Here is a 12,912-nt window from a genome sequence, read left to right as displayed (position 1 = left end):
CTTCAATTCAGAAAATGAAAACGCAGGTAGCAGCTGACCAACACTCTTGCGAACTGCTTCTGCTTCAGGCTCCTTGGCAACAAAGACTTATGCAATGGTGTCGGCTGCCATATTTTATACTACTGATGACCTGATGTCAGTCCTGGAGCGACGGCAACCGACGCAGAAATACTAAGCCTCTGGTATTCGGGCCGACTGAGGGCTACCCAGGTAGGGATACCCCAAATGTGATGACTGCAACAGTGAAACATGAACATCCTCTGAAAACCACTGGGTGCAGCTGTTATACAGATCATCATTCTGAAATGTCAGGAGCTCAGCTTGATTAAAACATACTACTAAATATACATTACTGCCACACTTAAAAGCTGTAATAATTACAAGTGGAAATACGACTTTGTTAGCATTCAGAAAGTCTTCATCATAGCAAGCTTTAGGATACCAAGAAAAGTCATTTTCATGGAAAACAACCTTGTGATACTATCCAGTTCTGGCTAGAGAGCAACAATCCACCTGATGACTGATGGGTTTTATAAAAACATGCACAGCAGTTGGCAATTTGATGCGCAGAGGGAGATGAACAGATGATAGATACTGCTCAAATGGTGTAACTAGACTCTCAGCAGTTGAGCACTTTTAACCTTTCCCCACTGCTTGTTACTCCTAACCAAGGAAGCCCCAGTTTCACAGTCTAACACAACCACAATCAGTTTATAGATCGTACATATGGGAAGCATGTCCTGTCTGATGGCAAAGAAGATCTCAAGTAAAGAATATTGCAACAGCAGAATAGAAGGACATTCAAGCAATGTCTCACAAGAACTCCATCCCACAACCTTAACCTTCCTCATCAAGTGCAGATATCAGTACCAACTGCCTGACAGTCTAGCCCCACAGACCTACTATTGAGCCATTTCCCTCCACAGGGGTGAGCACTTTATGGCCTGTTTGCACCCTTAGGTATGAGAATCAGGAGATGAGAGATTGGTACTGTCGTCCATGTTAGGAATCGAGATTTTCCCCATGAGAATGAAAAGTCCACAAAACAAACATTGTTGCATTTTAAACAAAAAGCACAATGGCTATATATTTGAAAAGCACCTGCAGCCATGCCTCTAAAAAAAAACACAGACTGAAAACTGAAACTCATTCATTCTGAATATGAACAGCTGGTTCTTGTCTACAAGTTGTTATATGTTAGTGAAGATTAACACTTTAGCTTAACTGGGTGATAAGCAACTTCGATGAATGCCTCTCAACTGGATTGTGTTTTTTGGTACTCTCAACCAAAAATCCTTTCCAAAATGGATATTAACAGTAAGGTTTCTACTTACTCCCAAGATGCAGTGAACAGGGAGATGATACTACAGTTAGCAGTGTGCATGAGACATAGCCCACTGCATTGCTGGGGGCAGGGGTATTATACTCCCTGTGGAAAAGCATTCTAACTGAGCTTCAGAAAGGGCCACTATTAGCACTAAGCCCTAACATAAGAGGCCAATCACTCACAGATGCCCCTTCTGATTTATAGACAGGCCCACCATAGTGATTTTTACATGCTCAGTAGAATCATATCAGGAGACCATCTCCATGGTTGTGCTAAATGCTACTAAAGCATTCCAGTGGAGCAGAGCAGCTAATGCTAATCATTCATGTGCTCTTCTCCCCCTGGAAATCAATCAGCTGTGTAACTTAGCACTGCCAAAATGTCATGTTCTCTCATTACTTCAAATGGGATAGACCACGTTGAAGGTAAGTGCCAGGAAGTTCAGCAAAGTAGTAGTGGTAAGGGAAGCTCTGTGCTTACATGCATGTGTGTGGCAATGTGTGTGCATGTCTTCAGGGGTATGAATAGCTGTGTGTGTGTGTGTGTGTGTGTGTGTGTGTGTGTGTGTGTGTGTGTGTGTGTGTGTGTGTGTGTGTGTGTGTGTGTGTGTGTGTGTGTGTGTGTGTGTGTGTCTGTATTTGTGCATAAATGTCAGCATGTACGGAGTGGAATGAATGTGGGGAGTTCCTATGTCAATGTAATGCAAGGACAACCAATGGTAATTACTGCTGAACTTTGCTGTTTAGTACTGAACCCTGCTAATTAGTACTGATGGTAATTACCACAAGTGGCACTTACCGCTGAACTGTGCTGATTAATACTGATAGTAATTACCAACACTGGTACTTACTGCAGAACTATGCTGTTTAGTTTGTTTGTGTCTTTCGGCCTTTCCTGGTTAGGGGTCGCCACAGCGGAACTCCGGACCGCTAATGATTGGCAGTACATTTTTACGTGCTGGCTTGATGAGCCTAACGCACAACCATCAACGAAGGAACGCCCATTCATGCATGTTGACACACAGAAGACGTTCTAACTGAGAATCGAACGGGCAACGTCTAACTGTGAGGCAACAACGCTACCGCAGCACCACCACCGCAGTAACAGAACTATGCTGTTTAGTACTGATGGTAATTACTGCCAGTAGTACTTACTGCTGAACTGTGCTGTTTAGTACTGATGGTAATTACCACCAGTGGTACTTACTGCTGAACTATGCTGTTTGGTACTGATGGTAATTACTGCCAGTAGTACTTACTGCTGAACTATGCTGTTTGGTACTGATGGTAATTACTGCCAGTAGTACTTACTGCTGAACTGTGCTGTTTGGTACTGATGGTAATTACCACCAGTGGTACTTACTGCTGAACTATGCTGTTTGGTACTGATGGTAATTACTGCCAGTAGTACTTACTGCTGAACTGTGCTGTTTGGTACTGATGGTAATTACCACCAGTGGTACTTACTGCTGGACTATGCTGTTTGGTACTGATGGTAATTACCACCAGTGGTACTTACTGCTGGACTATGATGATTAGTACTGATGGTAATTACCACCAGTGGTACTTACTGCTGAACTATGCTGTTTAGTACTGATGGCAATTACTGCCAGTAGTACTTACTGCTGAACTGTGCTGTTTAGTACTGATGGTAATTACCACCAGTGGTACTTACTGCTGAATTATGCTGTTTGGTACTGATGGTAATTACCACCAGTGGTACTTACTGCTGGACTATGATGATTAGTACTGATGGTAATTACTGCTACTGGTAAACTGTGCTGATTAATACTGATGGTAATTACCACCAGTGGTACTTACTGCTGAACTATGCTGTTTAGTACTGATGGTAATTACTGCCAGTGGTACTTACTGCTGAACTGTGCTGTTTAGTACTGATGGTAATTAACCATCAGTGGTACTTACTGCTGAATTGTGCTGATTAGTACTGACAGTAATTATCGCAAGTGTTACTGCTGAACTTTGCTGTTTAGTACTGATAGTAATTACCACCAGTGGTACTTACTGCTGAACTATGCTGTTTAGTACTGATGGTAATTACTGCCAGTGGTACTTACTGCTGAACTGTGCTGATTAGTACTGATGGTAATTACCTCCAGTGGTACTTACTGCTGAACCCTACTTTTTAGTACTGACGGTAATTACACCAGTGGTACTTACTGCTAAACTGTGCTGTTTTCTACTGATGGTAATTACATCCAGTTCTGAGACATGCATATCAGCTGATAATGAAATCTTCCTTGTTGTGGCTAAATTTGACTCTGAACTGGATTTTACATGACTGCACAAACTGCACTTTGTGGCAGTTGCAGTTTATGCAAGAGTAAGAGATTCTTTTTGAATAGCAGGATCAATTCCAATAGAATCAATTAACTTTTGACCACTATTTTGTCAAACGCACCTTGATTTACTGGTATTTTAGCCACTTAATTGTTAACAGGTCAAAGTAAATGCCAGGCATTACCAGTAAAAAGCAAACTTTCAACTATGATTTGCCACCTCCAGGTTTGGAATTTATACTGTCATTAGCACTTCAGTGAATTGCTCCTCTTAAATGTGTACATATGCATTTCCATTTGAAGATCATTACATGCATCTGTATCAGTTTGTCTAGCTTCAGTGTTGATGTAGCCATAACAGCACTACTTTGTCTCAAAAGTAACCAAACCAAATGATAAAAACAGCACAATTCCTTATATCCATTTGACTTAAAAAGCATATTTTATTAATTTACCTTCCAATATATACCATACCTCTCAACTTCTTTGCTTAGGAATTTTGGACAAAACTAACAGTAATGGGAGGCATATGCCCAAAATCAGGGATAATTTTTAAATATTATTCTAAATGACTTAAAAAGTTAATAAAACATAGGTTTTGCATCAACATGTATTTTTATGAAGAATAAGAAGTGTGAAACTCTGTTATTACTGACTGACTGTAATTTTCAGTGATTTACTATAAAAATCAAAAATGTTATGGGGAAACAACAGGAAAATTCTGCAAAAAAAAAAAAGTTTCCCTAAATTCATACTTTATAAGAACATGTCCACTTGCTTTTGACAACTCTACAAAAACCACTTCAGCAAATCATACAGAGTGAAAAATATAACTTTATTTCAGCACTTTGTATAATACAGTTTCTGTTACAATGATAACTTTTTCATAAAAATCTCTGAAATATACAAAGCAACTTAGATCCTTAGATAAAAAGACAGATCAAAGCAATGCTGAGGAATACTATATTATATATACATATATATTTATATATATATATACATACATTTACACATACACATACATATATGACCCTCTTACAAAAATATAAAAGGGAAGCACATAAGCCCTTAAAACAGAGCAATACAAAATATGGCTTTATTTTGCCCTTGTCACAATGGTGTATTCCATGCAAGGGTACTCCTATGCAGAACCTGCACATTTTCTTGCACTACAAGACTCTTCATAGGATTGTCTGTGGTCAACAGAACTGGTTATTCTTATTACTAGATGTGGTACTTAATGGTACAACTGGTGCCAAAACAGTGAAGCCCTGTAGCATCTTATGTGGCACACAAAAAATGGAGAGACTTAAGAACAGCACTTCAAAGAATACATGCTCATTTTCCTTACAGATACAAGGTGCATGGTTTGATTCCCACCTCTGAAGGGAAAACAGCTCACTTCAAAAAAGGCCTGCAAGCAAAGCTAACCTATGAACCTACATTTTATGTGCCACAAAAGTTGCTACTAGGACTAGTTCTTGTGTTATATTCTGCAAACTATCGGCACATTGTTACTCAGCAACAGGCACAAAGAATCAGAGACAACAGTCTCTGAGGGGGAAGCGGTTCATGACTGTAACCTAGATTTGGATGCTGCACAGGATCTACAGCTCAACTCCAAAATAACAAACGATGCACCATCAACTACTTGGCATAACATCTGGACTCCTAAGAGGTAACATTTTCTAATACTCATCATCCATCCATTTTAATTACTCCTCTCATTAGAAAAAAAAAAACATACAATGTGACAGCCATGTACACCAGATCTCAATAAAAAAATATTCTTATTGAACCATTCAGCAATACACAAATTTGTCAGTTTGTTTCCCAGTGGTTCTAATTCCACTTGCAAATGTAATTTATAACCTACACATTACTGGGATAATTATTAAACACAAAAGGGAACAGCTTATATGGCAAGAGGCAACCAGATCTTGAGATTGAACCACCTGACCTAAACAAAAAAGACAATGTTAACTGTTTTGCTATTAAAAAGCAAAAATGTTGTCTTTAATCCAATCAGTTTACCAGTTATAGTAAAGAATACGGTACTAAAAACTAACTTGAAATTCTCATGAGATTATCATAAAGGGATCACTTAACTGTAGTGATTTTATATTTCACGGTTTGCAAATGCAAACCAAATGTAAATATATTTATATTTCACCAGATGGCCATCAAACGTAACAGTGAAATACAAGGTTAATGTTGATGGAATTTTATCTCATATAATACAATTCAGTCCAAGCTACAGGTCAAGAGGACTTGGTGACACTCCTACAACAATGATATGTGGATGAAATGTGTCCCCAATTAACCATTAAGCATTACAACATGGACATATGTCATACGAACCATGAGATGGGAAAGGATAATGCCCACTAATCAATGAGGGGGAAAGAAAAGAGACATTTGGGATGATAACTGCATGTAAAAAAAAATCATGAAAGTAATTTGCCATGTATTAAATAACCTTGCATTCTCCATTACAATATGCTCCTTTTTTTGCATAGACAAGTTCTTGCATAAAGGCAAACACGTTATTTTGAAGGTGTCATCCTGTGGCCTGTCAGAGTCAAGGAAGTCCATAATGTAAGAGCTACACCAAGCAGTGACTCTTGCTTGCACATGACTGCTTAAAAACAAAAAAACAAAACAAAACAAACAACTACTATTGTACTGCATACTATTATTCATTCCTGCCATGCTGAGAAAAGATGGGGTGACCTTTCAAAATACTGAATAATTGTTAAAAACAAATCTCCAAGTATAAAACAGTGAAACTGATCATAATGATGATGATCTAATCCAACATATGACATTTCACCTTCAGAAATGGGTTAACTGCTGTACCCAACATGCCCAGATGTCCCATGCCCACAAAGATACCAGTAAAACATAGTCTGCTGGTGGTAACTGTGACTCCTAAAATGTATGACAATTTCCGAAGTCACATCTTACAGAGATACGAGTAAAAGTTGTTCAAAGTTTGGAGGAACCACTTTAGCAGTGTAGGGAAGGGAAGCACTAATTTTACATAGCAACTTGTCATTAACATAAAATGCATAAGGCTCTCATAACAGTCATTAGTCCTATGCAGAATTAAGAACAAACCACTGAGTTAGGAAAGAAGATGGTGTGTCAGCCAAAACACAAAGAGACAAAGATGAAATGGCATGAGTTGATGGCATGAACAAACTACAGAATTTCCAAGTCACAATTTATGAGATGATGTTAAGAATCAAATTCTGGACCTCAAATAGCTGCTGTTCTTTTAATACCAAAATTGTGCACAAATCATTGGTATACCAGTCAAGGCAGCAGAATATTCCACAGAAACAAATATGTTAAGACATATTTGTCTGGTGTTTACTAACTGTATGTCAACACCTTTGAAACTTTAAACATCTTAATTCACTATTCAGATTGTTGGGTAAATCACACAGCCCAGACTTCTTCACGTATGAAGGCATACTAATATTTAGGTTATTTATTTGTGTTGCATAGATAGCTTCAAGTAAACATTTTTCTGCATGGTGGAGGTTTTAAATACTAGGTAACTCACACAGTCATGTTTCTCACAGAGACTCATGGGAACTTTCTTTTTTTTTGGGGGGGGGGGGTGCTCAGTGATCTTCTCAAGTGACAGAAAATCATCTGTATTTTACCAGGCCCAGTCACTAAAGACTGGAGGAAAACTCAATTTAACAATTTAATCTGTACTCAAGTGGTTAGCCAAGTTACGCAGTATACACTACAGCAATTAAGTTGGGAGTTCTGCACCCCACATCAGCCTGTCATTAAGGAAGGGGGTTGCCGTGCCACCACTCTGTAGGTGTTGCAGCATCTTTTTGTATACAGAGATAGATAACTGGGAAAAAAAACGTTTTGTTACTCCAAAATACCAAAAATGACTGTGCAAATGCAATTTCTAGTGGCACTTTCATGGCTCCTTCTACTTTCTGGCCCCTCACGGCTCCTCCCACTTTCTGACTCTCCTACAAAAGCACCATAAATCAATCTGAACATATGCTTTCTTTTTCAACAAGTCCTAATAATTTCCTTTGCAACATTCCCAACAGCTCAACAGACGTACTTTTTACCTTCAATTAAATAACTAAATCTTACAAAATATCTTCTTCACTTACTCTTTTTCACACTTTCTTCACATGCCACTAACATTTTTACTGACTTCCTTCCTGTACAACAGGAAACAAAAACATATAAAACATTCACCAGTCACAGTCCAGGGTTTCTAATTCTGGATGGTTACACCTCTCTTGAATGGTCCAATATGTGGGCTTTATCCTCTTCTGAAACAAATAACTTTCCCATCTGCTAAGACAGTCACTCAGTACTTTGAAACATCTCAATAATCGTAAACATTTTCCAGTAGCACCAAAGCCTTTGAGCAACATGGTCATATAGATGTAAAAAAAAAAATAAAAAGACTGTGGGCAAAACATCAAGAAGACAAGCACCAGTTTCTTGTTGGCCCAGATCCTTATGAACGACACTGGCCCCACCAAATTAAGACTTGAGGAGGAAGTGACCATGTTTTCTCCACATTAACAGGCACGTTCTACTTTGCATATCACTTTGTCCTCATACAACGGAAGTTCATCACTGTCCTCAGAAACTTCCTGATAAACAGCTGGACAGTCTAAGTCATGACTTGTCTTCTTAAAGTAGTACCTATGTTTCAAAATGAGAAAACAACAGCCATAAGAATTTATTTTAAAGACAATTTTCAGTATTCACTGTCAAAAAGGAAATTTTGTTAAAAAGAGGCATTTTTTAAGCAACATGAGACAGACCAAGTCCAGAAAAAAGGCAGTTAACCAATAAAACAACAGGAAGTAATACAGCACAGGTGTTACGGTTATGTGCTGCAGATATGGAGACCAGGGTATACATTTCAGTCCATGAATAAGTCAATAAACTTCCTTAACTCCCCAAACTCCCAATAATTTCTGGAGAAATGACTGGAACTACATAGTCTTTTATTAAAGACACACTTGTTCATTATTTTATTCATTCATTTTCCACTAGACATTTTTATACAATTTATGGACATAAAGGAGCCAACACTCAAGCTTTTACAGGCACTCACTAGGTGTACAGCAAAGAAACTAATCTTGGATTTGATGCTACTGTATCCACAGGGCACACACACATTGCATGTATTTCTATGAGTAACGTGCAGAATCCCCAATTTGCATGTGGGCATGACATGTCTTTGGGGCATGAGAGGAAACTGAAGTACCTGACAAAACCTACAGTGTCACAGTGAAGACATGAAGGCTTCACAAAGGAGACAATTAGCAAAGAATAAAACTGGATAACCAAGTGGCGAAGGCAGCAATGTTAACCACTGTGCCAGCAGCGACTCATGGATGTAAAATGGGTTAGAAGAAAGAGTCCTCCCTCTTTCATTGAAGTACTTATAGGTTACCCAGCCTCTAAAAAGAAGAGGTGGTTTTCAAACCAAATCTCTCCCAGCCAATGACAGCAGAACAATTAGTAATATGTTTACATAATTTTCTTAACACTTTCATTACTTCTGCTATGCATAAATATGCAAACAAACAGATTAATGTAAGGAAACGCAAATTAATATCATCTTCATTACTCCATCATCTTTTCCTTAGTAAAAATGAAGAATTATTAATTAAAGACAAATATCACCTGAAACCAAACTTCAAGAAATTTTCTGATACAGGGAAACAATTATGATAATGGGGGCCGTGATATCATCAGTTAATATGCCTAATTCATTTATTCTTAATGTACTACCCATATAATTTCCTCAGTATGACCTTTTAAATGAAGAATTGTGGCTTGGCATTTCCAGTCCAAGTTTCCTGATGTATTACTCCCCCCCACGGCACCTTTACAGAATAATATAAGGCTACGCAATGAAGAGGTGAACTGGAATTACAAAAGTGCAATGCTTAACAGATGACATCATAGTCAATTTGTCTGCATACACCAGAAAATGGAGAAACACAGAAGTGTCCAACAGCCATTGTTTAAAATCATGAGGTAATTTATGAAGCTAGTGCTTTTTGTTTAAACAATTTGTTTAGTACTGCGCTGGATAACAGAAGTTGAAAATCGGGTAAAAACAACCCTTAACAATTCCAATAAACATGCAGCAAAGTATGTGAAAATGGCTACTTCTCATCAAAAGAAACAATGTTAACTCACTTGTAACTGCCTTTCTTGCTGAGTAGTTGTTTGAATTCTCCCAGCGTTAGTTTCTGTTCCTTTGTTCGGATTTTGTAGGGGATTGGTTCACCACAGAAGTAGTATGCTATTGCCAGGCAGCCATCTGAATCAGTTTTCTTTGGTTTGTGCCTGCAGGGAAAATAAATCCACACCATAAAAACATTTTTGATTTTTGCTAGTTCTGAACACTAGAAAGAGGTACAGTGAAGAAGAAATATCATGTCCTATAACCCTAGAGAACCAGAATAGATACAACAGCACAGAGAAAGAGTGACATTGCTGCATTTGTCCATTCACAGGCACAACACTAATGGTACAGTATCACAGGGTTAAATTAGAGGAGTATACCCTATCCTTACCCTATGACAGGGTCAAAGATGCATTACAGATTAACCTCTTTGTCCACACTCCCCACATTTACTGTGTCACTGTGATGCATACATTACAGGAACACCTCTCAAGCCTTAACTTGTGACAGAGATGAGGATACACTAGAGGTTTCCTCCCTCTGTTGCCCTATAAGAACGCTTCCCTATCTGTACTCTGCAAAACAAAGGGCCGCCTCACTAACTTACTTTGCAGCAAGGATATTAAAGCAGCAACTGATGTATGGTAGTTGGTACCAAGGATGAAGGCTCTGCGATGTTAACAAGCTACTTACTGTAGTCAAGGGTTTGATTTTGTCCACCTACCTTTTGCCTAATATGTGACACTAAGCAAGTCACTTTACAGGACAGTGCTCCCAAGTAACCACAGAAAAGGAACACTTGTGTTCAATGGGCTTACCTGGTAAACAAATGAATGTCGCTACTACTACTATCACTACAAATAATACTACTAATATTACTACTACTACTAATAATATTACTAATATTAATACTAGTACAAATACTACTACTACTATTACTAGTACTACTAATAACAATATGAATACTGCAAATAACACTACTACTACTAACAATAATAATATTAATACTACTACTGATAATACTAATATTACTGCCACCACTACTACTACTAATATTAGGTTCATAGGTTCATAGGTTCATACTAGGCTATCTGCCCGAGGGCATTTGCAAGCCTAGCCCATCGTTTTGTGGCTTACGCCACCCCTTAAGTATGGGGAACTATACCCATTATTTTGCTGTGCCTCTGTCGAGCAGTGACACTGAGGTAATCCCTGGGGTATATCTGCGATCTCCCATCCATTGGTCAAGATTTCTCTTGAACAAGGCCAGCGAGGTGCTCTGCCTCACATGTACCGGGATTTTGTTCCACAGCATAGGGAGTCTTTGGGTGATGAATCTATCCCTCCAGCACGTCCTATTAATAGCCGTGTTGAGGTTTAAGTCTCCCGCCCTTGTGGCTCTGATGGATCTAGATTTTTTGAGGTGAAGCATATTCATCAAATCTGGGTTTGACATGGCCTTGTATGTTAGGCAAAGGTCACCTCTGAGCAAGCGGTGGCGACTGAATAGAGCTGGAGTTCTTTCAGTTGGGCAGCATAGGACAGATTTTTGAGACCCTTTATCCTTTTGGTGAGGAACCTTTGTGGCCTCTCCACCTGCTGCAAGTGTCCGGTCAGATACATTCCGAATGGGGCATTGCACTCAATCATTGGTCTGATGCGTGATGAGTAAAGGAGACTATGACCTCCCTTGATCTAGATGAGAATCCCTTCATGATAAGGTGGGCAATGTAGAAGGTCTTCCTAACTACTTTAGCTACATGGGTGTCGAATGACAGACTACTATCAACCTGGGTCCCCAGGTCCCTGATAACTTCTTCTGTGCTCAGTGGATTGCCACCTATTTGGTAGCTAGGGGTAACCTTGTTTTTCCCGAAGGGTATGACTATGCATTTTTGGCATTTAACTTTAGGCCGTGGCTCTGGCACCAGTTATCCGTTTCTGTGAGACCCTTCTGAAGGATATCTGTGTCAGATGTGTTTTCTACTATGGCGCCCAGTTTGCAGTCATCTGCAAACTTTGTCAGCCATAACCCTTCTGTGTTTGATTGTACTACGGAAAAGTAGATGCCAAACAAGAGTGGGCCCAGGACTGAGCCCTGTGGGACACCACTTGTGACAGGCTTTGAGTCTGACATGGCGCCAGCAACTCTGACCCTGTGGGTTCTGTCACTCAGCCAGTTTGCTACCCATCTTGTGATGTATGGGTTAACATTTAAGCTGATGAGTTTTTCAATGATACCCGAGTGGGGTATTGTATCAAAGGCCTTAGCCAGATCGAGGTAGGCTGTATGGACTGCCTTTCCCTCATCAATGGCTTTGGTGACTGTTTTGAAAAAGTCAACCAAGTTTAAAAGGCATGATCTTCCTTTGACAAAGCCAAACTGGGTTGGATCCAAAGTCTGCAAATTCCCTATGTCTTTATTTATGAGGTCCATTATGATCCTCTCCATGGCTTTGCAGATAAGGCTTGTCAAGCTAATGGGCCGGTAATTTCCAGGGTCGGTGGAGGCACCGCCTTTGTGAAGTGGGACCACAGTTGCAGTGCGCCACTCCCTGGGTACGTATCCAGAGGTAAGACTTTGATTAAACAGCTGTCCTAGCTGTGGGTTTAATTCCTCATTGAGTTCGTGGAGCACACAGCCGGGACACCATCAGGTCCCATGGATGCTGTGTTTTTGCTTTGGAGAGAGCAGTTCTCACTTGGGCGCTGGAGATGTTTGGGGGCTGCAATCATTTGGTATAGATATCTCTCCTTTTGGGGAGGGGAGTTTGCACTGAACCTGTCAGCCAGTATGTTGGCAATGTCTGTAGGATCAGTAATCTTCACATCATTTTGAACTAGTTCTGAGCATATCTGGGAGTTTCCTCCCAGGTTTCTAACATAGCTAAAGAAGGCCTTATGATTGTCTTTTGAGTCTTTAGCTATTTTTCTCTCGAAATTTGCTTTGGATGATTTTATGAGAGCTCTTAGTTTTTTACTTATAGTGATCAAGGGTGTCTTACCTTTTAAGGATTTTGCTCTATCTTGTAGTAGCTTCCTCCTTTTGTTGTAGAGTTTGTTTATGGCTGGGGTCCACCA

The 12,912-nt window shown here is 39.5% G+C and overlaps 1 protein-coding gene across 1 annotated transcript in view; it reads right to left on the bottom strand.

Annotated features, from left to right (window-relative positions):
- Positions 1 to 4,442: 4,442 nt before the first annotated feature.
- LOC122809121 (axin-related protein-like) overlaps positions 4,443 to 12,912 on the bottom strand; it is a gene marked incomplete in the record, with an annotated part of 104,202 nt that continues 95,732 nt past the window's right edge. Inside the window, 2 exon segments of the mRNA XM_044080378.1 lie at positions 4,443 to 8,327; positions 9,843 to 9,992. Of these exon segments, the coding sequence (XP_043936313.1) occupies positions 8,201 to 8,327; positions 9,843 to 9,992 (277 nt within the window).

Source organism: Protopterus annectens, chromosome 1.part1 (assembly GCF_019279795.1).
Source record: "Protopterus annectens isolate FY-2018-M chromosome 1.part1, PAN1.0, whole genome shotgun sequence".
NCBI classification, from domain to species: Eukaryota; Metazoa; Chordata; order Ceratodontiformes; family Protopteridae; genus Protopterus; species Protopterus annectens.
Note: the sequence above shows the minus strand (reverse complement) of the source record. Positions and strands in the feature narration are given on the sequence as shown.